The sequence below is a fragment of the Bos mutus genome, chromosome 9 (assembly GCF_027580195.1).
Source record: "Bos mutus isolate GX-2022 chromosome 9, NWIPB_WYAK_1.1, whole genome shotgun sequence".
Taxonomy (NCBI): domain Eukaryota; kingdom Metazoa; phylum Chordata; class Mammalia; order Artiodactyla; family Bovidae; genus Bos; species Bos mutus.
In genome coordinates, this window is record NC_091625.1 from 9418226 (window position 1) to 9446114 (window position 27889).

Sequence of the window (27889 nt, forward strand, 5' to 3'; positions counted from 1 at the left end):
ATCTTATTTCCTCTGTCTTTCACGAGCTGGTATTATCCAGTTCCTAGTCTTTTCCAAGCCCCAGCAGCCCTTGGTAAAACCAATAAAGAGCTCAGAACCCAACCTAGGTAGCCCACGCTGCTGACCTACAGCCACAACAGGGCCACACACAGGTCCGAGGGAGGGGTGGGTGACATGGTGAGCAGTCACTCTCCCGCCCCTGCACACATACACGGCATGTGGGGCTTTGTTTTTATTTTACTTCTGTCCTATAAATCCTTTGCCATTCTGAACTTAGGCATTTCTATAGAAATTATTTCACTGTGAAAAAAAAATTAATGTTTATTTTCACAATGACCAAACAGCTATAAATGTTAGGGCAAGATATTCTCATGGCCATTCTGAAGATTTCTATGTGTTCTAAAAACATGCATATTCTTCCCCTTAGTTCTTTAATTTCACGTGTAACTAAGATGAGCATGAGCAATCAAGACAGAAACAGTAATCTTTAAAAACACAGGTTAAACTAAATACATCCTGCAGGGAGCCATTCACCCTAACCTGGTAACCACACGTGTGCTAAATAAATGATAAATCTCTAATGTTTCAACAGCTGTAGTGAAGCCATATTTTCAGATGTGGCCAGGGAGGTTGGTAGGGAAATAGTTATTCTGCCACATGGCTGATATTGCAAACCTCATGACAAAAGTCATGGCTTTTAACAAGAGAATTGGAAGGAACCAGAACAAAAGGCAAAATCCTACCACTGAAAATGTGAAGACCATTAAGAAAATGCTCTATTTTTTCTCTTGAGTGCTCTGAGCCACCATATGTATCTCCAACATGTTAAGATACATCTGCCAATTCATCTCTATTTAAGAAGTCAATCAAAGCTTTAAAAAAGATGCAGATTTCTACCAGTAATTGCCAACTCTGCCCAAGCATCAGAATCCCCTAAGCAGTTGTTAGAAATATATTTCACTGGTGTCTTCACCACCCCACCTTTCCATTCCCCTCCACCGCCCACCCCTCAGCCCCAAGTCCTGATTCTGAAGGTCTGGGTAAGACCCAGGAATCTGTTGCGGGTCGTGTTCTGTTTCAATGTCTTCACCAGCTTTGCTTAGACTTTTGTTGAATGCTCACTGCAGAAGTTCCATAAACACTAAACTCTTAAATTTGCTAAATATGTTTTGTATTATTAGAATTTGCCAAGCTAACTTCAAACAAACGATATCCAGCAGAGCCTTGACTTTGGAGGCACTGGAGCGTGGAGGTGAGGATCTGGACACTCAGCCCCAGGACCAGGTCTGAAGTCCAGCTCCGCTGTGCACCAGCTCAGTCCAGGCAGGCACCTCAACCCTTCTGTGCTAGTAACAATAGTGTTAGCCGCTCAGTCGTGTCCAACTCTTGGCAACCCCATGGACTGTAGCCGCCAGGCTCCTCTGTCCATGGGGTTTTCCAGGCAAGAACACTGGAGTAGGTTGCCAATCCCTTTCTCCGGGAGATCTTTTTGACCCAGGGATCGAACCTGGGACTCCTGCATTGTGGGCAGATTCTTTACCATCTAAGCTACAGGGAAGCTCTTCATCTGTTTCCTCATCTGTTAAGAGGGTTTTGAGAGGATTAAATAGATATATGAAGCACTTAGTACAATATCCAGCTCATAGTAAACACCACAGATATGCTAGTTACTATGCTTATCCAAGGTTTTATCCAAGAAATAAAGACATCAGTCAAAACTATGGTTTTCAATCAAATGATTCATTACATGTTCTTTGCCTTTCAAACCTCCCAGATTTCTTTAAAAGCACAAGTCGTGCTTGGGGAAAAATGTCTCTAGTCTTCATTTGTTGAGTTTCTGTCAAGACCATTGATCACCAAGAAGGCACTCGTTTTATAAGCAAACACTAGCAGCTACTTTGCAAAGCTCATTTCAATAAATACAAATGGATACTTCAATACGGAAGTCTCCCTTTCAAAATAGAACTATCAGACTTCTAAAATATCACAGAAAAGAATCAATTTTATTACACTTGGGCTGTCATAATTATCTTACCAAAAGAGTGGGCTTTACTCTGCTGTGCTCTAGAGTGTGTTGGCTGATACATCTGCTCGATTACCCTAAATGCTAACTAGCTGAAGAATGAACATTATTCTCAGTACCTTTGCAGTTTCAGAAGAGGGAAACTATCACTATACTTAGTCTGCATTATACCCTAAGTGCTGATTTCTGGCAAAAATATGATTAACCTAGAAGATCAGTTATGATTCCTAAAGACTGTTGCTTTTACAAATCATTTTCATAGTAACACTTGCAGATCATATTAATCCTACTACAAGGATAATTTTGCCATAAAAATATTTTTTTAATCTATGCAGTTTTACCACATTGGATAGTTTATACTTCTCTCTAATGTAGGTTTAAATATCTCCTCACACAGAGAGGCAGACCACAATCTGCTCACACTGTAACCATCACAGCTGGTCCATAAAGCACTGACAGGAGTGTTCTGGAGTGTTCCAGAGCCTGGTGGGGCAGGAAGGTGGCGCAGATCAGTCAACAGCATACCAAGTGGGACCTCTGTGTTGAAGCTACTGTTGATGGGGTTGGGGTAGGGGACTTCAAGAGAAAGGAGACAGGCTTCTACACACACTCCAAGAGTGCATCAACTTCAGAAAACCTGGGCTAGATCAGCATGGCACTCATCCCAGTCAAAATCACAAGAGCAGAGCAAACCTAACCCACTAGACAAATGCTCTGGCAAGTTCTGAGGAGCCTGGAAGAGAAAAATGGACCAGGAGCCACTACTCAGTAACACCAAAGCAGAGGTCCCAGCCACCTGCTGGCTCTAAACTAGGAGTCCCCCAGATGCAGGTGTAGACCCTGCAGAGCAGTGTAACGGAAAAAGCCAGAAACACAAGCCAAGTGGGAAAGACATGTGCTCATGTGTACTCACTAGAGAGGCCAAAACGCCAATATTTTTTGCTGTGGCATTGGAAGTATTTGGTGGAACAATGGTAAGGAAAGTGGGGAACACAACTTCAAAGACATATTTCAGTTAGCCTTGATTCTTTCATAGGACACATCAGAAGTGGGTTTCATTTCTTCTACTCAGCTTCCCACCTTGAGATTTGCAGGAAAAACTGATCAAATTTTTGAAAAACAGTTGACATGGCATGAACTTACCTATGAAAATGAATTTAATGATGTAAAATGAAAGAACAAATGCCTCTTTCAGTAAGTAGATTTGGTGCTAAAATTCTGCTCCAGAACTATAATATTTATAACCTCCCATAATACTCTTCTGAAAAATTTATAGTAGGTGAGAAGTCAGTTATCATGAACAGAAGCAGCATGCCAAGAGTTATCATCCCTCCCACCCAATGCATCTCAAGGAATCTTTATCGAGCACAACCTTAGAGTGGGCCCTGAATAAAAAGACATGGGGACACAAACATGGATCAGACACGTCCCTGCCTCTCTGCAGTGTCCACACCATGGGGGCAACAAGAGACCAAGGGTTACAGGGTCAGAATAAGGAGAGATCATGTCTCTCAGAGGAGTAGGGCATCATAAGAGATGACTGCATTGCAGAACTAACACTTCAGTCATATCTAGGAGGACACACGGGATGCTGAGTTAGAGAAATAGGGGAAAACCCCGTCCCAGTTGCAGGGTATCACAAAGTATAAACAGGCTGACTAAGAAGCGTAGAGAGTGTTTGGGAATTAGCAAAGTCAAGCTTAGCTGGAACACGGGCTCTGAGCAAGGGAGAAAGGGGAAATAAAACTAGGGGACAAACAGATGCTTTAGGATTTCAGACTCTTTGATTGTCCGTGGAAACCCACTGAAGGTTTTTAAACGAAGGAGAGAAGTGATGACGGAAACTGTGCTTTGCAAAGATCATCCTGGAGGTGTGTGCTGATGTGGAGTCCTACACTTCACCAGGCTTTTGTGTTTGCTCTCAGGACTGTGGGGACACAGTGGAGTTCTGGTGGTGCAGGACACTCCCCCCTGTGCCACAGTCCTGGAGCAGGAACAACTATCCTGGCCTAAAGACCAACAGCATCCTGCTGGGAGACGCGGGCAGAGAAGGAAAGATGTGAGCAGGGAAGGCAAGTCAGCAAATGATGCGGTAAGCAAGCATCAGGCAACCGCCTCAGCTGGCGCAGGAGGGCCAGGAGTGGGGAGAGGTGGGAAACGGGCTTCAGAAGAAGAGGCAGATGGGAGGCCATAAAGACGCGGTGGTCAGATAAGTAGGTCCCCCTGCAGGTAGGAACGTGAAAGAGGAGGAATACTGTGGCTTCAAGCCTCAGTGAGGAGACAGGGCTTCCCAGGTGACGCAAACAGTAAAGAACCTGCCTGCCAGTGAAGGAGACGTTAAGAGACGCGGGTTCAATCCCTGGACTGGGAAGATCCCCTGGAGGAGGGCATGGAAACCCACTCCAGTAGTCTTGCCTGGAGAACCCCATGCACAGAGGGGCCTGGCGGGCTACAGCCTAGATGGCAAAGAGTCCGACATGACTGAAGTGTCTAAGTATGCACACACAAGGGCAATGGTGGGAAGAATACAGATGCTTACAGAAACTGAACAATCAAAATTGCAGTGAAGCTTGAAAACTTACACAGCCATCACTCCCTCTGAGTTTCCTCCCCACCATGAGAGGATGAAACACCGTCCCCAGCCCATCTCCTTCTGCAGCCCAGCTCAAGTCCATCCGTTTCTACACCCCATGGCCTGGAGCTGGGGATGGGCCAAGCCCGCTCCACCCACGAGGCTTGTGTTTAGTGTGTGATCCCGCCATCAGCAGGGGCCCCACCATCTGCAGGGGTCCTGCCATCAGCAGTACGGTACTCAATTTTCTGCTCTATAACACGAATATGACACATGCAGTCCACTTTTCTAAAGCTCCAGAGCCCTCCCAACAGTGTTCAATCTTCTTGTGATTTTAGAAATGCGATCGAGCTCTGACCTCATTTCTTTGACAGTCAACTTAGGGAAAGTATTTTAATTAGAAATTCATAGACTTCCAGCAACAGAGGAGAAAAGGGTAAGTGAGGCGTGAGGGGCAGGAGCTAGCTTCTTTGGCTGCAGAGAAACGTCTGGAAACCGCCTGATAGAAGCCAGTGGACAGATATATGATAGAAGCTCCACTCTCAACTGGGATATTTCACTTTTCTGAAGCATGAAAAGCCTCACTCACATGCTCAAGAAATGCTCTTTAAAATGTAATGGTGGTGTACCTATGGCTGATTCTTGTTGGTGTATGACAGAAAACCACAAAATTCTGCAAAGCAATTATCCTTCAATCAAAATAAATAAATAAAGTGGGAAAAAAAGCAACGATGATGCCTGGAAACATTGTTTTTGTTACCCAGCAGGCTTTGAGAAACAAGAACTTAAAATGAAGACAAGGAAGAATCTTTTAAAGTTAAAATTGAGTGCATCAGTTCCTCTCTAAGGATTAAGGTCACTCTCTAAGATCACTAAGAATGTATCTAGTGAGAAAATGTACATAGCTATATTTGCTGCAAAATAAATGCACAAACTCACACTGAAAGAAGCATGGTAGGTTCTCAAAAGATTAACATAGAGTTACTACATGACCCAGAAACTCCTCTCCTACACAGGTACTCAGAAGAAGTAAAACAAGTCTGCACAAAAAAGTCTATATTTTCTACCTGTAGAAAAATGTTCACAGCAGCATTATTCATAAGGACCAAAAGTGGAAATAATCCAAATGCCCATCGATGGCTGAATGGATGAATAAAATAAGATATGTCTATAGAAGTGAACAGACATGAGTTTGAGTAAGCTCCGGGAATTGGTGATGGACAGGGAGGCCTGGTGTGCTGCAGTCCATGGGGTTGCAGAGAGTCAGACACGACTGAGTGACTGAACTGACCTGAACTGATAGAATTGAATGTTATTTGACAATCAGTATATCATGAGAAACGCTGGGCTGGAAGAAGCACAAGCTGGAATCAAGATTGCCGGGAGAAATATCAATAACCTCAGAAATGCAGATGACATCACCCTTATGGCAGAAAGTGAAAAGGAACTCAAAAGCCTCTTGATGAAAGTGAAAGTGGAGAGTGAAAAAGTTGGCTTAAAGCTCAACATTCAGAAAACGAAGATCATGGCATCTGGTCCCATCACTTCATGGGAAATAGATGGGGAAACAGTGGAAACAGTGTCAGACTTTAGTTTTCTGGGCTCCAAAATCACTGCAGATGGTGACTGCAGCCATGAAATTAAAAGACGCTTACTCCTTGGAAGGAAAGTTATGACCAACCTAGATAGCATATTCAAAAGCAGAGACATTACTTTGCCAACAAAGGTTCGTCTAGTCAAGGCTATGGGTTTTCCTGTGGTCATGTATGGATGTGAGAGTTGGACTGTGAAGAAGGCTGAACGCTGAAGAATTGATGCTTTTGAACTGTGGTGTTGGAGAAGACTCTTGAGAGTCCCTTGGACTGCAAGGAGATCCAACCAGTCCATTCTGAAGGAGATCAGCACTGGGATTTCTTTGGAAGGAATGATGCTAAAGCTGAAACTCCAGTACTTTGGCCACCTCATGCAAAGAGTTGACTCATTGGAAAAGACTCTGATGCTGGGAGGGATTGGGGGCAGGAGGAGAAGGGGACGACAGAGGATGAGATGGCTGGATGGCATCACTGACTCAATGGATGTGAGTCTGAGTGAACTCCGGGAGTTGGTGATGGACAGGGAGGCCTGGCATGCTGCGATTCATGGGGTCACAAAGAGTCGGACACAACTGAGCTGATCTGATCTGATCTGACAATAAAAAGGCATGAAGTACTGATACATGGTGCAGCATAGAAGAACCGTGAAGCATTATGCTGAGAGAAGCCAGTCATTAAAAAATCCACATATTGCATGATTTTATTTATATGAAATTTCCAGAACAGGCAAATCCATAGAAAGTGGATGAGTGGTTTTCTAGTGTTAAAAGGGAAGGAGGGGAAATGTTGAATCTGCAAGTGGATCTGAAGTTTCTTTCTGAGGTGATGAAAACATTTTAAAACAGACTGTGGTGATGGCTGCACAGTCCTGCAAATGTACTAACCTCAATGGATCGTACACTTTAAATGGGTGACTTGTATATGAATAATATCTCAGTAGAGCTGTTTTATATTATGGTAAAATACTTCCTTCAACACAGGAAGAATAGTAAGGGTCATCATGTTTCTTTTTTTAAATATTTCATCTTTATTTCCACTTTCTGGAGAAAAAAGCATATTGTATATCTAAATAGCATTCCTGTTTCATTGGTTAATTGGGATTAGCAAATGTCAGAAGGCATTTGTGGATGAGTGACTGGAGGAATGAATAAAGGAAGAAAGGAGGGAGGGAGGGAGGGGAGAGCAGAGGAGGCAGTCTGGGAGGGGTCTGCAGAGAAGGAATACTCACAGAAAGGCCCCGGGGTCCTCTGGGTCCCACTTCTCCGGGCGGCCCCTGGCGGCCCTGTTATGAAGAAGGCAGGCAGAGAAAGAGTTAAACTCCCCAACCCTTTGTTTCGCCAAGACAACAGGTTACAAGGCCTGAAAAGGGAACTTAGGATCTTACCGGTTTGCCAGAATTCCCCAATTGACCAGGCTTCCCTGGAGCACCTGTGTTACCCTGAAGGTAGAACACGGTAATTCAGACTAATTCAGAAAGTAAATAAGCAGAACGATCAACCTGACTTGCGCAGACCGGGTCTTTCCTACACTTACACAGCATTAACTTCCTGATTTTACCCTGAGAACGTGGGAGGATTTGGACTCTCTTTCTTGGTGTATACATCAAAGTTCTTTAGATTTAGGATACTGTTTTGTCATTCCTGGAAGTATGATAAGGTGTCAAAAATGTTAAAAAGTGAAGGTCAAATGTCAAAAAAGGAAGGCCTTTAGCCAGACAAGAATAAGAGAAGCTTTTTCTTTTTTTACAGTATTAGTTATATATGCCTTTCTTTATCATTTCCACCTCCAATACACTTCTTTGAGCCATTTTAACCTAACAGTGACACCACTAAAATTGTAAAGGATCATGCCAGCATGAGGAAACAAGGGATGAGCCAGCGAGCTCCGGGGAAAGCAGGTATCTGGGATGCCATCTCCACCGTCAATTGCTCATGGTCTGCTACTGGGGGGCACCTCAGCTCAAGACTGTCTGGGCCAGTATGACCGAAAGGCTGAAGCCACGTAATCCAATCATGACCAATTTCTATATTAGTCACAGTGTATCTGTTTTATTTAAAGTAAAGCTATATTTTGCAAACTTTTCTTTCAACTATTGTTTTTAAGTGCTTGCATATAAGCACCTAACATTGATCATTCTGTGAACAATATGCTTAATATCTTTAAGTTTCAGCTAAATCATCTTAATATTCATTGACAAAACCTCTGTGGTTTAATAATACCTTCCCTATTTTAAGTGGTAAAGAGCAATGAAACCTCTGTTTTACAGTGGCAAAGGATGACTCTTTCAAGAAGGAAGTCTGATCAGTAACACTTTGTCAAAGTACTCTTTCTGCAGCTGCAGTTCTCTTTGATTTCTCCTTAAGGTCAAATATAAATTCAAAGGCAGGTTGGAACTATTTTAAATGATAAAATAGATCAGTAAAAGAATAAAAATAGAGAAAAATATTAATTGCAAAGTTTTCATCTTTTACCTTTTCACCAGCAACACCTTTTGCACCAGGAAGTCCAGGTATACCCTGAAAGAACGCACATGGAACCTGTGTTCAATCACCTCATCTGACAGCCCATGAGATGCCAAGCCCACTGCACACTGCCAAGGGCTGAGGGCATCAGGACAACCTCAGAGCTGCAGTGCCGGGAGGGCCTCCCGAGTTTCCCAATTCTGAACTTACAGACCTATCCACAGTATCCACAAGCCACAGACTACAGACCTATCCACAAAACACAGACCTATCCACAAGCCACGAGACTTTGGCTTGTTGTGTCTGAACACCCTGGAAGCAAATTCTAGCTCTAAACTAAAGTTACTTTTTAAGGATGAACTTCCAAATTAGAATCTGGTACTATTTTCAGGTCAACAGGAACTCTTCCTGGCATGATTTCATGTACAGAATACAAAACAGGAACCTGTCAGTAAAGCTCAGCTGCAAGCAGAAAAACAGAATGGCAGGAACATCCTGGGTCTAACTGAGATTTGGTGCTATCTGGAGGCCTGATATTCTCTGATTATTTTTAAAGTGTCAGATATCATAATAAACCAGAGGGCAGTCCTCAGTACTACCAAGTAGCCCCTTTAACTTGAAATATGTGCCTCCAAAGAGCCAAGAAAACACATAGGATAATCCACATGAACTTCCTGCCACAGTAATGCAGGAAAACACCAATTTGAATAATTCAAAATAGCATACAATCTAAAGAAAAATTTTATGGCTTACATGGTTCCCCGAACATACTCTCAACCTTATGGCTCAACCCCAGTCCTAGGGCTTCAGAACCAGTTAAAGTAGGAGGAAGTATGAAGCCCAGACCACAGCTCATGGTTGGTGAAATGATATAAAGAAAACTGAGTGAACTAAACAGAGGAATGGATGCAAAATATAAAGTTAAATCTTAGTGTGGTTATTGGAGAAATAACTAGTTATTCGGAGAAAAAGCACAAAAATGTACAACTGTAAAAACACAAAATTAAAGCATCTTTTCTTCCTCAGAACTTATCAAAACATACATGTTTTCTCCCCCAAATGCACATGTTCAAAATATGTATATAAAACAATCAACATTTAAATACTCAAATACTTACAGGTAACCCCTGCAAACCTGCTTCACCAGGAGGCCCGGGTTTCCCTGGTTCCCCCTGAAAAAAAAAAAGTTTTTGTTGAACCTGTATGAACTATTGTCTTTCTTTTAAGAAAAGGAAAGACAAAAACCTTCTAAGCAAAAGGGTTATCTGCATAGCTGACCTTACATGCACTTTTATAATGTGACCTTGTTCAGGATGGGAAGGTGGGATAGGACTTAGGATGGAAATGCCATCAAAATATGTGATTTCCTCCTGCCTACGTTCATCAACAAGGCAGTTTTACTGAGCTTCTGAAAATAAGCAAACATTCTTTTTGTTGTGTTTTTTTTTAATTGAAGTATCATTGATTTACAATGCTGTATTAATTTCTGCTGTACAACAAAGTGACTAATATACACATATGTAGATTCTTTTTAATATTCTTTTTCATTATGGCTTATCCCAGGAGACTGGATATAGTTCCCTGTGCTATACAGTCAGATCTTATTGTTTATCCATTCTATATATAATAGTTTGCATTACCATCCCCAAACTGCTAGTCCTTCCCTCCCGCACGGCAACCACAAGTCTGCTCTCCATGTCTGTGGGTCTGTTTCCGGCTGGTAGATAAGTTCATTTGTGCCATATTTTAGATCCCACATGTAAGTGATATTATATGGTGTTTGCCTTTCTCTTTCTGGCTTCGAAGAAGTATTTTGAATTGACCCTTGATGTAAAAAACTAGAAGGAGGGAAAAAAGCCAAAGTCAGCTCATTACATGTCCCAGTGACATAGTGATGGAAGCTCCTTGGCGGGCCAGGGCGGAGACCACCCCATCGCCCTGAGACTAAATTGCACGGCTACCTTTGTTCCCGGCATTCCAGGTATCCCGTCACGGCCATCCACACCTGGCAGGCCCTAAAGATGCACAAAGAAACACAGTGTCCCTTAGAAACACATCCCTCTTCCTTTCATTCTTTTCTAGATATTCTTTTCCTTATTACAATAACCACTTTGAAGAATGCGCTTGATGACTACAGCTCAGGACTTACCGTGTCCCCTTTGGGCCCAGGGAGACCAGGAATTCCTGGAGAACCTTGTGGCCCCTGCAGGGCAAGAGGGAGGAGACAGAACAGAGACAGTTACCGCGTGTACTCAGGTCACGTCAAGGAGATCCGCACGACCTCTATGCTGGTGGTGATTAACGTGGATTCGACTCACTCTGTCTCCCTTGGGACCTATTTCTCCTGGAGGTCCTCGCTGTCCTTGGTCACCCTACACAAAAATAAAATTGTGTTCATGTGAGCAGAAGTAACTTATTGATAGGCTTTTGAAATGATAAAATTCTATCCAAATTATCTTACATTGCTCTTTCATCTCAATGGCTTTGATTTATCATGGATGCCTCAAGAAACCTTTTTATAAAAACTATATTGTCCTAAAAATTGATGTTACCATAAAGATCACCAAGACAATTGATTTCACTGTGAATGCATAATGCTTCTGCACTCTTCGGATAAATAGGTATAATAAAATCAAGGTCTACAATGCAGGTAGCCTTGACATCAGGAACTTTGTCCACACATCCTCTAGCCTCACTATCATGGTGGGTTGAGGTTTGGATGAGTTGCCAACCTTTTCTTTGTATTTTACTTACTTCCCAAGTCAATAATAATGATTTCTGTCAGAACTATCCAGCTGATGCTGATACATGGTCAAGCGGTAACAGATGAGAGGACGTGTCTTCCTAAAATATGGCTTTGGTTGAATTGCTGAGCTGCTATGAAACCTCAAACAGCTTCCGATTGCTACCAGATCACTTACGATTGCCCGGATTGGCATAAAACATTCTATAACGAGCTTCTGCCTTGTCTATTCCAGGTCATCTTCTAACAGGAGCTCAGGCAGTGGCAGCCCTATAGCAGCAGACCCCCATCACCCCAACAGGGCTGCTCCCTGCCTGTCCTTGCTGCTCTATCCCACCTCACACATGTTTGCAGGTCCACCTTCCTCTAAGGTCTGCTTGGCGCACCATGTCTGCAGCTTGATCTTATGATGTTATCCCCCAATTACATTCCTTCTTTCCCACTGGACCTTGACAGTTGGAAATTCTATTTCACTTACACCTTTTCTACTTTTTAATGTGGTATGAGTGAGTATCAACGAACCATTTTTGGTTTATTTACTTCCAGAAAAGGTGTGAGGCAGTCCACAATAAGGACACATCTACACATGGACATCAAAATATCAAATAATGAGATCAGAAATCATATGAGAGGAAAAGCATAGAACTACCCAAGAAATTAAAATGAGAGAGTTACTGTGACTCCTGGCATCCTGGCAACCAGAGTGAAAGGGAAAAACACAACAAGCAAAAAAAAAAAAAAAACAATTTGACTAAACTTATGAGAAAAACAAGACCATGTCAAGTCAGAAGAACATTTCTCTTTACAAAAGAAAAAAAGAAAGATGCTTGACTTAATTTTTAAAAGTTTAGTAAATACAAAAACTATTGCCCATTTTTCCACTTGATTCATATATAATGATACCTGCACACATACATACATACATATATTAATAGCAAAAAAATCTACCACTGATGATTGCTAAAAAATCTATCAGTGGATCCCATGAAAAGTACTTACAGGTGCACCAGGGAGCCCTTGAGGCCCAGGTTCTCCATCTAAGCCCCGAGCACCCTGCAAATAAACAAGACAACAAAAATGAACTCGAGATCAGTGATGCATGCTAAGGGTATTTCAGTCTTTCTAAAGAATTTCAACAGCCAGATAAGAAAGAGGCTTTGTGTCTTGTGTTGCAGTATATACTGATATTCATCAGTGAACCCAAGGAGTATTTAATCAGAAATCTCAGTGGTGAAAACACTAGTTTACATCATCTCATTCCATCAAAAGTACTACACCCAATCTTTGATACCACCTTGGATATCTTAAATGAACAAACACAATACCCACTCCTGATTGCTGATGTGAGCTACTTACTGAGAGAACCTGGAAACCCTATTGGCAAGGTTTGATCATCATGCTCTGGGGTTCCCAGGACCCCAGTGGGAATTCATTGATGATGAAGACCAAGGCGCCACCTAAATAGCAGTTGCCCTGGACCCTGCAGCTGCCACACCCAGGAGAGAGATTTCCGTGACTCTGAATTCCCACCCAGATTTAGAATCAGGACTCCAGGCTTGTGATTTGGAGGAATAAAGTGCAAAAAAAGATGTGAGCATCCCCTCTTCCACCCTGAATAGACAGTAGGTTCAGTTTGCGTAAAGTGAATTGATCTGTTTTCTCCACAATAGCTTCACCCTACCAAGTGATGATGGCTAAAAACTACAGAGCTTTATAAATATAATTATCCTTAAATTATCTCTGACTTCCTTATCTGTGGTACACATCCCCTCCTTATTTTCATTATAAGGATCAAAACATGATTTCAAAACAAAAATATGGGGATTTTAGTGCTCTCCATCTATGCTACATAGCAAACTACAACCCCCTCCCCTTGTTGAAATCTTTTTCTCATTTACCACTTGTATGAGAAGGCAGATGGGCACTTGAAGAGAACAATCCCTCTCCTAATGAACAGGCTTGGGAGAAGGAGATGATGAAAGAAATTAAAAAAAAAAAAAAAAGTCAGAAAGGTATTGGGTAGATGTTAAGCCAAGAAAACCAGGTGGATGGTGTCTGCAATAAGAATTAAAAATTAGCAAACCTTTGATAGAAGGTTCAGGCATGGGTAGAATCAAAGAAGCAGCAGAGATACCTACAGAGCCTTGAAAGTCTTTCATCCCTAAAACCTGGAATAGAGAAGAAGGTATTCTCCATCCACCAGGAAGGAAGAGGTTTGGGAGACCTGTAAAAGCCTTTGAATTCATAGCTCGTGTTGCTGGGAGGTAGCAGAGCCAACCCTCATATTACAGAAAGGCTTTGATGCCTCTCTCTCTCTTTCTCTCTCTCTCTCTCATTGCTGTTCAGCACCAGCTCAGACCCAAACTGCTGTTACTAGGTAACCACTGCATGGGTCTGAGTTCACCAGAAGAGCTTTTTTCTTTTTACTGAAAGCAATCTGACCACAGTCAGAGGCAATGAGAAAATTTTGAAAACTACCAAGTAGCAAAATACCTCAAATAAAGAGCATATCAACAACAGTAACTGGTTCCAAAATAAGGGTCACATATTTTAGGAGATGATTTAAACCCAGAAAACAAGCAAAAGCTTGGGTATCCGCAACTTCAAAATAAATGGGATTTGTTACTTAGTAACAGAAGAGCACCGACAAAATGTGACCTAAGGTAACATGAATACAGAAATATAGAAGTATGTTTTTAAAAACACAATGCTTTTAGAAAAGAAATGTTCCACAGGAGATGGAAGAGGGAGCCAAGTACAATGAGAAAACCCAAAGAGACAGAGAAAAAGTTGAAAAAAAATGACACTGAAGGAATTATTCACTGCTTATTCACAAAGCAATTCCTTCAATCCACAAAACCGTGCATCTATTTTCTTAGAAGGTTGGAGTTCTTTTACTGAGTGCCTGCAGTGTGCACGTTATCCTTTTCTGGTTGTGAATGACAGGCTGTGTGTTTCTGTCTAGAGCAAGAAGGATTAGTTTCAGCGGTTCTGTGAATAAGGTGAGGGTCAGACGGGGTGATGGGCAAAGTGCCTTCTTCTTAATTTTCTGCTGCTGCTGCTACGCTAAGTCGCTTCAGTCGTGTCCGACTCTGTGCGACCCCATAGACGGCAGCCCACCAGGCTCCTCCGTCCCTGGGATTCTCCAGGCAAGAATACTGGAGTGGGTTGCCATTTCCTTCTCCAATGCATGAAAGTGAAGTCGCTCAGTCGTGTCTGACTCCTAGGGACCCCATGGACTGCAGCCTACCAGGCTCCTCCGTCCATGGGATTTTCCAAGCAATAGTACTAAAGTGGGTTGCCAGTGCCTTCTCTCTTAATTTTCTGGAGCCCTACAAATGGATTTTCTTAGTAGACTTTCTAAAAAAGTGCAGACCGTTTTTTTAAAATCCGAGAGGTAAGACACACCCCCTCACTCATGTAAACACACACACACACACAGAGCAAGAAACATTTCTGAGCTCATCATGAATGTTCAAGTTTGAGCTGTTTTCACGTTTGTTATCCACTCAGCCAAGCAATCCCTGCCCTGCCCTCTCCACCAATGACCACGCCTCCTCCGTCTGGCCAGGCATTCTGCCTTCCCCCCTTTTCCACCCTCCTCCACCTCTGCCCTGCACCCCAGGTACTGTGTCAGTGTCAACTACTGACAATGACAAGATACGACATACAACAGCCTGCTTACTCCTGCCTGCCCTCAATAACTTAAGATACACAGTACATAACAAGTATCCCGTGGATGACTCATTTCTATCATCTATGTTTATAACAGAAATGTAAGAACCTAACCAAACTTCTACAAAGCACCCAGTAAGAGATAAAAAAAGTGATGCTGTTGAAGATAAGAAGATATTCTGAAATGGCTCAAAACGTAAACATTTATGTGTATTTATTTTGCTGATCAGCATCATCATCTTACCTTTTCCCCTTTCTCGCCAGCTACACCGGTGATGCCTCTCAAACCTTGAGCTCCCTTGAAAAGTAAACAAAAAGAGAGAGAAGTACATTCTTTGAGCTGAAGCACATATGCTTTGATGTCATCACAAAAGCTGATCCAAAAGAAGGACGCTATCATAACCAAAAGTAACAATGAGAAGAGAGACACGCTTTCCTAAGTTAGAAGAAAAATCCAAAAGGAATTCTGCTGGTGGTAAAACTCTTTTTTTAAAAATGCTGGAGATTTATACAAATCTGGAATTGGAATAATGACTGAACACAAAAAGAAAATACCATTAGCATAAAAGAATTATGATAAAGTATTTTTGACTTTGAACTCACACACAGAATTCACTGCCACCTTTGCCTCCTCTGTGGTTTGTAACTTGGTTACATGTCACAGGGTAGTGATTTTAAACCTTGGAGTAACTTTTCCCCACCAATGTATGCCATCCAAGGCAATTAGGCTCCCAAGGTAGCCCAGGAAAGCTTCTTCCTATAGATATAGCTGGGGTCTCCATCAACCATTTGCCATCACTCTTTGTTACACTGTTTCTACAATAAAAGATACTCTGAATTTCGGTTTGGGACAGTAGGAACCCATCTTATCCCTTCTCCCGCACAGCAGTGGGTAATCCTCAAACTGAGGATGCAGGGTGTTATTTCTAGAATCCGCTTCAATCCTGAATGTTACCATTCTAGACTTCTGGCCCCACAGCTGCAGGGATCCAGAAACAGATGCTGTAGACATGCTGCCTGGGGAACAACAGGGACAGACACGCCATCAGGAAAGGAGGCTGGCCACTTCCAGACAACTTGCTAACTGTCCACACTGGCTTAAGACAAATGGGCTCTAGGCCAGGCATTTCCCTGTGTTCTCACTGCCCCTACACCAGCTCTGTTTTACATCCAGTCTACAGTCTCTGTAGAGCAGTTAGGAATGGCCTGAAATATACATTTCAAGATGATCCAGCTCAGGACACAAAATGAGATGTGGCCAAATCAGATTAAAGAGGCTCCCTTACTGACTTTGGCTCACTTACTAACTCTGAACATAAATCAAAAAGAATTCCAGAAATATTTGGGTCAATAGCAGAGACATGGGAATGACATGTATTATCTCTCAAGGAGAGCTTTTGCATAAATATTCCAAAAAGCATATTTTTTACAAATCTGTGTGTTCCTTGACAGATGTTGTATTTTATATAAAAAGTGAAAAAACTGTGAATTTTACAGAAATATTTTTGCGTGTCCTCTCTCAAACTGCAGAAGTAATGATATCCTCCAGTGACCACTGGGATCATGCAGCGTAAGACTGAAAAATACTTAACCGGAGGTCCTTGAGCTCCAACTTCTCCCAGTCCACCCTGGTCCCCTTCTTCACCCTGAAAAGCAACACAGAGTAGGGCATCAAGCTATTCCAGGAATTGACCTGAAGTGGGCTCAGTCTAACTCTGCACCCCTGAATTAGTCTATTATACTTTCTTAAACTATTTTATAAGAGTAATCCATATTAATTGAAGACTATTCAGAAAATACAAACAAGTATAGCAATAAAGTCACCCAATCCCACTTTTCAACTATAAACACCAGTAACATTTTAGATGCTATCCTTTCCAAAATTTTCCTAAAGAGGGAGAGAGGAGGAGAGGGAAGGAGGAAGAGACAGACACAGAGACACAGAGGAAGGGTGTGTATGCATTCAGGTACTTTGTGTGTGTGTGGGGGGGGGTGTGGGTGTGGGTGTGTGTGTTGTGGGTGTATTATTAGGGAAGTGTGACCACACTACACAAACTTTTCCATAAACTATATTTCTATTATGATTTTCATTTTAATCCTTTTATTACAGTTTTCATACCATGCACAATTTTTTAATTTATTTAAATCAGGCTTTTCTTCCATGACTTCTACTTTTGGTGTCACCCTTAGAAAAGCCTTATCTGCCTCCCAAAAATAAATAAATATTCATCTATATTTTTCTTCTAGTAATTTTATACATATCATTTAATTTCTTATGTAGAAGTCTTCAATTATCAGTAATTTATTTTTATGTAAACATAAAGTAGAAATCTCTTTATTCCTTCTTCTTGTTGTTGTTCAGTCGCTAAGTCGTGTCTGACTCTTTGTGACTCCACGGACTGTAGCACGCCAGGCTTCCCTGTCCCTTGCTGCCTCCCGGAGTTTGCTCAAGTTCATGTCCTTTCAATCAGTGATGTCATCCAACCGTCTCATCCTCCGCTGCCCTCTTCTTTTGCCTTCAATCTCTCCCAGCATCAGAGTCTTTTCTAATGAGTCGGCTCTTCACATCAAGTAGCCACAGTGTTGGAGCTTCAGCTTCAGCAGCAATCCTTCCAATGAATATTCAGGGTTGATTTCCTGTAGGATGGACTGGTTTGATCTCCTCACTGTCCAAGAGACTCTCAAAGTCTTTTCCAGCATCACAGTCTGAAAGCATCAGTTCTTTGGTGCTCAGTCTTCTTGATTGTCCAACACTCACATCCGTGCATGACTACTGAAAAGACCATAGCTTTCACTAGATGGACCTCTGTTGGCAAAGTGATGACTGTTTTTTAATACACTGTCTAGGTTTGTCATAGCTTTCCTTCCAAGAAGCAAGCATCTTCTATTTTCAGGGCTGCAGTTACCATCTGCAGTGATTTTAGAGCCCAAGAAGAGAAAATCTGTCTTTGCTTCCCCTTTTTCCCCTTCTATTTTCCCTCTTACTGGCACTCTATTCAATAGCATTTACTGAATAATAAATTCTCCCCACATAGGTTGGAAAATTCATCTTTAACATGTATTAAATTGATAAATATACTTGTTTCTGGACTTCCTATTAAGCTCTACTGGTTTACTATATGATGTTGTCAACACCACAACATTTTAATTATTGAGATTCTATAATACATTTTAATCTTGGTTGGGAGAATTCATTTACTCTTATTTTTCATTTACAGTTACACTTTTTCAGGTTTTCCTAAATGTATACCCTTAGACATGAACTTTAGAATTGTCGGGCGGATCTTCACCAAAAAAGGCTGCTTGCTTTGTATTAGAACTTCATTAAATTAATAGAACATATAGAGAAATAATCTTTACAATATTGAATCTTTCCATTGTGGAACTCAGTATATCTTCTGATTTGGTCAAAATGTTTCCTGTTTCTTTCCATCAATAAAGTTTCGTTCTTTTTTTCAGACTGAATACTTAAGTGTGTTCTAAGGTATTTTGACTATCTGGTGGCTACTACCGATGGACTCCTCTTTCATCATGTTTTCTAGTTATTCCTTTGACTTTTTAGATCAGTTATATGATCTCTGATACATGTGTTTTTACTTTATTTATTTATTTGGCTGTACCAGATTTTAGCTTCAGCATGTGAGATCTAGCTCCTTGACGAGGGATCAAACTCAGGCTCCCTGAATTGCACTGGGTCCCAGGGACTGGACCACCAGGGAATTCCCTCTGATGTATTTTTAAATGTTAGGATATTCTAAACAGAAATCCAAGTACTACTATTTCTTACAGAAAGATTACTTTATGGACTCTGAAAAAGTCATTTTCTCTCTGACTAGGATTTTGCTTTTTATAATAGATACACTACCCTAAATTTCCTATGGTAACAAAAAACTTAAATTGTGAAGTTAGTTATTAGAAAAATATCTTAATGTTTAATATATGTACATAATAGTAGATTAAAATCCAATTCTGTTGTTTATTACATGCTTCAGTTCACTTATTTTCTTATTCCACAGGCTGCAACTTTGTATTTGGAGATTTTTTTTCACACATACACAAAGAAATACCAAAAAAAATTAGTAGCAGTATTAATATAGAACATTTGGCCACACAAAGCAAAGAACTAGGCTATACCTAAATCATTTACACTTGATTTCTGAATAAACTCTGAGAGTCTTTTATAGTGGATTTTTGTTAGTTCATGGAGTGGATAATCAAAACATGTATAATTAAATACTAATTGTATTTCCCCACCTAAGTATAAAAACAACAGTGATTATAATTTTTCATTAGTAGAGCTTGGGGTATTTTCCTAATGATTCTTGTTAAAACTTAGAGTAACATAGTCGATTTAAATATTTTACCAACAGGCGAATAGCACACAGTAACTAATCAATAACCATAAAGCTAAATGACAAATTTAGGAATAGCAATTTATTATCATTCTACTGAAAGTTTTTTTGATGGTTCATTCTTAGATTCATAACCAATTTTTTAAAATATTCATTAACTAATTTGTGGAGTAAATTCAATGCAAAATTGTGAATCTGAAAGCAAACTTCAAGACCCTAGTCTTAATTCTTCATCTTTCTGCTTTCAGTTCGCAACTAAATGCATCCATTAGCTCTTTCAGGTTTCATTTTTCAAGGAGTTATATTATCTTCATAGATCAATTGTCAAAGACAGCCACTGAAACTTTTAGGGACATAGGCATGTGAAATAAATTAAAGGAACAGTCAACAATTTTTAACTATGAAAAGTTTTTTCATGAAAATTTTGGCCAGTTACCTACCACACCAAGAATTTTGCAGGTTCCCCACTTAAGAAGTTCAGATAACTGGTTTGCATAGGTCTCAAAAATACTAGTTTCATGGGTGAGTAGAGAGACCTCTGATTGACTATTTCATTCCCAAACCCCATGGGATGGGGAAGTGGAAGTTTCCCAAAGAGAAGGGGTCACCAAAAAGAGAGGAAAGGATACAGGGCATCAAAACAGCAGAAGTCCACTAAATCTGCTTTACTATACATATTATCTCGAGGTGTCTTTCAGTGTGGGTTAATATTCTGTTTCTGTGGTTAGATGATATTCTATTATATGGATATGCCATACTTAAATTAGCGACATCAGACATATTTATTCATCTCTGTGCCCATAGCCCGTAGAATAAACCCTGGCACATAACAGGGATTAATAAATATTTGTTGATTTTTTTGTTACAAATTTAAAAATTCAATGGAGGAACGAGCACACAGAAAAACATCCAAAGTACTTGATGTTTTTATAATTTTCTCCAGTTTGTCATCAAGAATCCACCTGTGATATGCCAGATGAATAAAATGGCTCAACTATTCAGAGCCTAAGTAATAAAAGACTTTTAAAATGTAAGTCCACACTGTAATAAGGTACAGGAAATGGGTTTATTTATCTTCATTATCTGAGATTGTTCAATAGTTTTTCCGAAGGAATTCAAGAATATTAGTTCCTGAAGATATTAATAAATTTCTTCTCAAGGTCTTAACCTCGAAAGACAGACTTCTGCGACCCTGTAAAGGTGTGAATGGACATATTCAACAAAGTCTAGATGACCCACATTAATAAGAACAGTTTGACTTTGTAAAAATATTATGGAATTTACAGGGACAAGTATTTTACCATATAAGAAGTCAAATTCTTAGTTACTCTAAGGCGATTTCATCCTAGTGGACGAAAAAAGACAAATAGGTCACCTTACTTTAAATTTCAGCCTTGCAGGACATGCTAGCTCCACTATAAGTTGTGCTGTGGATTCCAAGTTTCTACCCAAAATCAATATAAGTGCTATTGCTAACTTCCAGATGACTCAAAGCCTAAGTTATATTGAAATGAAGTCAGAAACAAAAATTATTTCAGAACTTGAGAAGCTATAAGCCAATTATCAAATTCCCTGTTTGCTTGTCTCAGCAACACTTGTCATAAAATTTTACACTTGTCATAAAATTTTGTCTAGTGGAGTGGAACGACCAGCTTGAATAACATTTGACTATCAAAAGCATCAAGGAAAAGAGCTGAGTGTTATTGATTAGAAAAGGAAAGTGAGGGGTAGCAACACAGAAAAGAATGAAAGTGTATGGTGCTTTCTTTGTTCTTTTTTTGTAACTGAACAACCTTAGGATATGATGCTTAGTCAGAATATTGATGCATCTACTGAGAACTTGTCAAGCAGCACTGGAAAAGGAAGGGGCAAACATCATGCTTTGTTATTCCTTATAAGCCCTTACAATGAACGTCATTACAACCTCTTAATCACAATGTACCCACTAAATATTCCTGTCCTTACCTTGTGACCTTGTCTTCCAGGTTCACCAATCTCTCCTTTAGCTCCTTTATGACCCTAACAAATGCAAAAATACATAAGTATTTATTTCTCATAAAATACATGAGAAATAAATAAATGTGTTGGATTTGACACAGAAAGTGGTCAGATGGCTCATAAAGTGACTTTGCTCCCCTAAATGTAAGTCACCGTGCTGCTAAGAGAAAGGTTATGTCATAAAGAAATGACAGCCTTAGAAGAATTTTAAAACACCATGTGTACTACACGACTGTATATAATAGGTATCAGTTTCAGTTAACTCTGTCCTGTAATGACAAATTCTCCATTACCTAGGTCAGTAACTAGATAATGACACTGCCCACCGGTGTCTAGATCTCTTCTTCCACAACTTCCTCTCACAGCTGGGTCTCCTCCAACATCAGTAACTCATTCTCCAGAGGTGGACCGCTGACCCACCAGACCAGCTGCCCCCTGCTCTCCAGAGCCTCCTCTGAAAACCCTTTTCCTCCTCTGCACCCACGGCCTTACTTGAGGCAGAAGAAGGGCTTCCCCAGATGTACAACTTTCTGCCCCTTCTTGTGCATAGTTTAAGTACAAATTCAGTTCAGTTCAGTTACTCAGTCGTGTCCAACTCTTTATGGCCCCATGGACTGCAGCACACCAGGCCTCCCTGTCCATCACCAACACCTGGAGTTCACTCAAACTCATGTCCATTGAGTCAGTGATCCCATCCAACCATCTCATCCTCTGTCGTCCCCTTCTCCTCCCGCCCCTAATCCCTCCCAGTATCAGGGTCTTTTCCAATGAGTCAACTCTTAGCATGAGGTGGCCAAAGTACTGGAGTTTCAGCTTCAACATCAGTCCTACCAATGAAAACCCAGGACTGATTTCCTTTAGAATGGACTGGTTTGATCTCCTTGCAGTCCAAGGGACTCTCAGGAGTCTTCTCCAACACCACAGTTCAAAAGCATCAATTCTTCAGCACTCAGCTTTCTTTATGGTCCAACTCTCACATTCATACACGACTACTGGAAAAACCATAGCCTTGACTAGATGGACCTTTGTTGGCAAAGTAATGTCTCTGCTTTTAAAGTGCAAATAGACAGCTATAAACAGCAGTCAGCAAAGGCTGCAAAGCACAAGAAACTCCCATCATTCACTGTCAGGACACCTGTCCTAACACTTTGGATCAGTAACATGAAATAAATGTGAAATAAACATTCCAAACATTGTCTATTAGAGTTTTGTCCTGAAAACCTTTCTTGTTCCAAGGTTCAAGTTTCCATGAAAAATAAGACACCCATCCAGGCCCCAGTCTTCTGCATTATGGGCGCACACCCAAGCTAACCTTAGAGAAAACTGCAATGGGAAACCCATTGCCTTGGAGTCTTTTGGATCTTGGCACAACTCCCCTGATTCGGAATTTTTCAAAATCATTTCAGACTCATAGACTAGAGAGAGAAAGTCGATTAACCCCAGCATTTGGTATTTATTTCTTTATTCCAATGGGCAATTTTGAAGCAATTATGATGGCAGTGTGAAAGAAAAACACATTTGGAAAGTGTCTTTTTTTTCCCCCTGTTTTGCACAGTTTTTCCAATTTATTTTGACTAAAACAGTTTGAAATACAGTCCCTGGCCCCCGTCTCTCACTATTGGAGTAAACTTCTGAACCTTCATCTGGCGTTCTAGAGTCTCTCAATCCAGTGCATTTCATTGATATATCTTCCCTGAGAAACAGAAGCACTGAATAGCCAAGTATCTGTGTCTTGTTAGGGATAGCTGTCATGTACCAGCGGGAACTTCCAGGACTGAAAAAGGACCACAGACAAAGCCGCCGAATAAGCGACACAGACTCGCCTAACCCATCAGAGTGGGGTCTGTGCGCGAGCAAGGCCAATGCTTCAGGGAAAGCCTCTGTTTTTCGTATGGATCATACTCTTGAAGACAGAATACAGCACGGACATTATTGTCTTACCCTCATGCCTGGCAGACCTGGGTATCCTGAACGACCCGGTGGGCAGGAATTGGGACACTGCCAGAGAAACAGAAAGAGAGTAACTGAGAGCCTCTGCTTCGTGATAAAATGATACATCTTTTAGGGTTTCCAGCTGCAGAATCCCAATGCAAGTCTATTCATTAAATAACTCTGGCTACTCTTTCCTTTTTTATTTACTTATAAACTCAGAAATATTCCTAGCTTACAGAAACATACAAAGAACATAACAAACCCTTTCCCCACGTATCCACCATCCAGATTTAATGAATACTACTATTTTTCCATATTATTTCAGATTCAATTTGTTCAAGAAATAAAACATTTGCAGACCAACCTCTCCCTCTCCAATCCAACAGCTCTGTCCTGAAGGTCACGTCCCCCCCAACAAATTGACCAAAACTGCATTTAGTGCACTTTTCCTACTGTTTGAGTATCAGTCTATTAATAAAACAAGTCTTAGAGAGTATTATTGGACTTAGATCTTCTAAAATTGGAGTGCTCTGGTGAAAAGCAGGTCTCCTCCATAAAGTAAAAAAGATTATGGAAAAAGAAAGATAATTCTATAATGAAAAAGTTAGTGTGAGTATGTATAAATGACCAGTCCACCAGTCCAACAAATTGCTCTGCCATCTGAGTAAAATAAAACATGAAAATACAACATATTCTAGCAAGATCATCTTAAAGAGAATTCATCTTCTAAAGAGAATTCCTGGTCTTTGACAAAAGTGTATTTTATTCAAAGGAAAATGTCTTACCAATGGATCTCCATCATGAAAGCCAATTGTTCCCTAAAGAAAATGTTAAAGTTAAGAATATAGTGAAATATTTAATTCACTACTAATAATAAAATGTTCATTTGACAAATACAGTAAATGTATTTTTTTCAATAAGCTATAAGGAATAAATAGTCTAAGATATGCTAATATTCTAGAAACTTCACTCATGGGTCTATTCTGTTTGGAGAAATCTAAATTTTAGTACATTATTTATTTCACAGGATTGAAGAGAAGTAAAATGACAGAATAGAAAATATGGAGAATTCTGAATCATAAGTTAAAAGTATGGATTATCTCCCAATTAACCTCATTTTTTAAATTGTTCATTGTATAAATCCTTCATAAAAACTAGTTCATTTGAAAATGTTCCTTTTATATGTCCAAGTTTTGAGCATTTGAGAAGTCAAAAGCCTCAAAGCACTTCAAATATAATGCATAAACCATTCCCTTGAAAATCACCTTTCAATTTATTGTGATTTCTCAACTATACTGGCCTTAAAAGATCATGCTCTGAATGAGTGAAAATATCATAGCCATTTTGAAATTTTAGGACAATGATTCAATTTAAAAGCCCTTTCATTTTTGGCTCTTAGGGTTCTATAATCCCAACTTTCAGACACAGAGAAATTCAAACTGCAAATAACTTACACTGGGTCCCGGGGGGCCAGGGGGGCCCGGTTGTCCTCTTTTCCCAGGGTCGCCCTAAGTTATTTGAAAATTGTGACACAGCAGTTATACACACGTCAAGACACAGTGCACAAAACAGGTGAGGTATGAGAAACTGACATTCCTACACACCCTGCAGAGCTCAGCCTGCATAGGCCTGCCACCAAAATCGATGGGTGACCCGCAATCCAATTAGTCCCACAAAGCTAGAAGAATAAAGGAGTTCCAGCCTCATCAAAGTAAGAGAAGGCAGAGGGAGACTTGGGGAAAAGAGCCAGTTCTTCTCTATACACTGATCACTGATCACTATGGAAACACTATGCATTTTTCTAGTTGATATTCAGGGGAACCAGAATAGTCGCTACTGCCAGCGCTGCCCAGCTAAGGGCAGCTCACGCCTGCCTGAGACTGTGAACAGGAAGGCAACCTCTCAGGGCCAGGCAGCGCTGGACTCTTCACCCGGAAGCTGACCCTCAGTCTGTCACCGCACGCAACTGCAAATGCTACAGAAGAGCAAAGATGGCTAAATATGCCATTCAGATGAAAGTGGATTCCAGCTAGACTTAACCACCAGCGCTTCCTCCCTGCACACCTTGTCCTTCTAATATTCTATCATAAACCAAAGCATCTTACACTCCACTTTATAATCATTTTATATGTATTCTTGCATTCAGTAAATAAATTTATCAAGCAGCAGCACCTACAGAGAAGCTAGATAGGTATACATGTGGCTCCTGCTTTCAATGGATTTACTATTATCGATTCTTCAGATAGCATCACTACTTCAAGATTTTTGGAATATTTATTGAATATTAACATCAATTTCTCCCATGCAGTTCAGCTCTCTATTGACTAAAGTTCTGTCGGTTCGATTATGATTTTACGATACTAACATAAACATACCTGGGAATGATTTTAGACTATTCACTCATTTCATACAGAGAAACTCATACAAAAGACACCGGACCCCAATCCCAACTGAGTCTGTAAAATGAAGGTGACACTTCTTGGCTTAATCACTAATTCTAGAAGTTGGGAAGAAAAGTTCAGCTGAGAACTTTGGGGAAAAATATTATGTAAAGTTTAAAAATAAAATTAAATTAAAAAAAATTAAACCATTACAGAAGAAAATGTGAAATGGAAATACGTAGTTGAATAAATAAGGATTGTAGAGGACTAACAGGAGAAAAAAACAAATAAAATCACTCTACAAAAATGAGATAGCATTATTACCCTGGTCCTCATCCGCATTATAAACTGGAATTAAACTTATTGCCGTGTCTTGGATTTGCAGGGGAAACACACATAGGGCAGTTTGCCATCCCCGGTAACACCTCCTATTAAGTCAGCAAACATCTATCAACTCGCTGTGTTTGTGTGTCTGGTACTCACAATCGGTCCCACACGGCCAAGCTCTCCAGGGAGTCCTGCTCCCCCAGGAGGACCCTGAAATCAACAAATTAGAGGGACATGGTGATTTATGACGTTTTCACAATTTATGACAAGTGATATCAAATACGATAAACAACTGACTCAGAATGATGGATCTGTGCTAGCTTTGGCTTCCAATGAGACAACAACTCATCTGACCGAAGAGTAATTACTTAAAATGGAAATTTCTTAAATTAACAGAAATTTCTTAAGTTAATAAAATATTTTTAGTAGAATAGGCGTGCTGTCACAGTAGCCACCTAAGATCCCTAAGGGAGGACACTGTCAGCACCACTGGTAGAGTGCTGACTGGGGACCAAGGTTGGGATCTGAGAAACAGGCCGTTCTTATAGACTACGTAAAACAAACCAAGGGATGATACTTACAGGGGGTCCTGGAATACCACGGCCCTAAAAGGTTAAAATAAAAGTTGTTACGATACAGGAGCCATACTTCATGTAAATACAGTAGTTACAGAAGTAGCTACAGAAGTTACTTCTGTAAATACAGAACTAACTCAGTTCAGAAACAAACTACAAAGTCTATCCCGAAATCAACATAAAATGCTCATTCGAAAAGAAAGGACTGGGTAAAGAAAGCAACCTCGGCCCCACTTCTAAATGAAGAAGCTTGCTTCAGCTCCTCAAATGTTCTTTTGATGTCTATCCTGTAGCTAGCCTGTAGTATTTTTTTCAAACTTTTTTTTTTTTAAAGAAAAGCAAAGTAAAGAAAACCTACTCTAGTATTCTTGCCTGAAGAATCCCATGGACAGAGGAGCCTAACAGATTATAATAGTCCATAGCATTGCACAGAGTCAGACACGACTGAAGCGACTTAGCACAGCAAGTAAAGAGGTCATCCATGCTTGCTGTCAGGAGAATTTACCATTCCTCACAAAGAGGCATATCACAACTGGACTTTTTCACATTCCTTCCCACTTTAGTTTATTACAAAATAGTGAACATGTGCTATACCGTAGGTCCTTGCTGTTTATCTATTTTATATGCAATAGTTTCTATTTGTTGGAGAAGGCAATGGTACCCCACTCCAGTACTTTTGCTTGGAAAATCCCATGGACCGAGGAGCCTGGTGGGCTGCTATCTATGGGGTCACACAGAGTCGGACACGACTGAAGTGACTTCACTTTCACTTTTCACTTTCATGCACTGGAGAAGGAAATGGCAACCCACTCCAGTGTTCTTGCCTGGAGAATCCCAGGGACGGGGGAGTCTGGTGGGCTGCCGTCTATGGGGTCGCACAGAGTCGGACACGACTGAAGCGACTTAGCAGCAGCAGCAGCAGCAGCAGTTTCTATTTGTTAATCCCAAATTCCTAATGTATCCCTCCCTTCCTTTCCTCTTTTGTAACCACAAGCTTGTTTTCTATGCCTGTGAGTCTATTTCTGTTTTGTAAAGAAGTTCACTTGTAGCATATTTTAGCTTCCACATATAAATGATATCATTTGTCATGTTTTATAAGAAACCGACATTAAAAGTAAGACAACATTGCTTTAAAATTTATAATATGATATTTGGAAATTGCCCAAACATTTAGCACAGAGAGGAAGGGGAGAACCAAAGTGTTTAGGAACACACCCCTTGACAGGTAAGGCTATGTGTCCAGACACCAAACCCAGT

General features: G+C 40.6%; 1 protein-coding gene across 1 annotated transcript in view; it reads right to left on the reverse strand.

The window, feature by feature from the left end:
* The window catches only part of COL9A1 (collagen type IX alpha 1 chain), a 90128-nt gene that overhangs the window by 27578 nt on the left and 34661 nt on the right, over window positions 1–27889 (reverse strand). Inside the window, 16 exon segments of the mRNA XM_070377099.1 lie at window positions 7416–7469; window positions 7572–7625; window positions 8659–8703; window positions 9768–9821; window positions 10611–10664; window positions 10799–10852; window positions 10968–11021; window positions 12392–12445; window positions 15312–15365; window positions 16660–16713; window positions 21385–21438; window positions 23359–23415; window positions 24135–24167; window positions 24804–24857; window positions 26214–26267; window positions 26639–26662. Of these exon segments, the coding sequence (XP_070233200.1) occupies window positions 7416–7469; window positions 7572–7625; window positions 8659–8703; window positions 9768–9821; window positions 10611–10664; window positions 10799–10852; window positions 10968–11021; window positions 12392–12445; window positions 15312–15365; window positions 16660–16713; window positions 21385–21438; window positions 23359–23415; window positions 24135–24167; window positions 24804–24857; window positions 26214–26267; window positions 26639–26662 (807 nt within the window).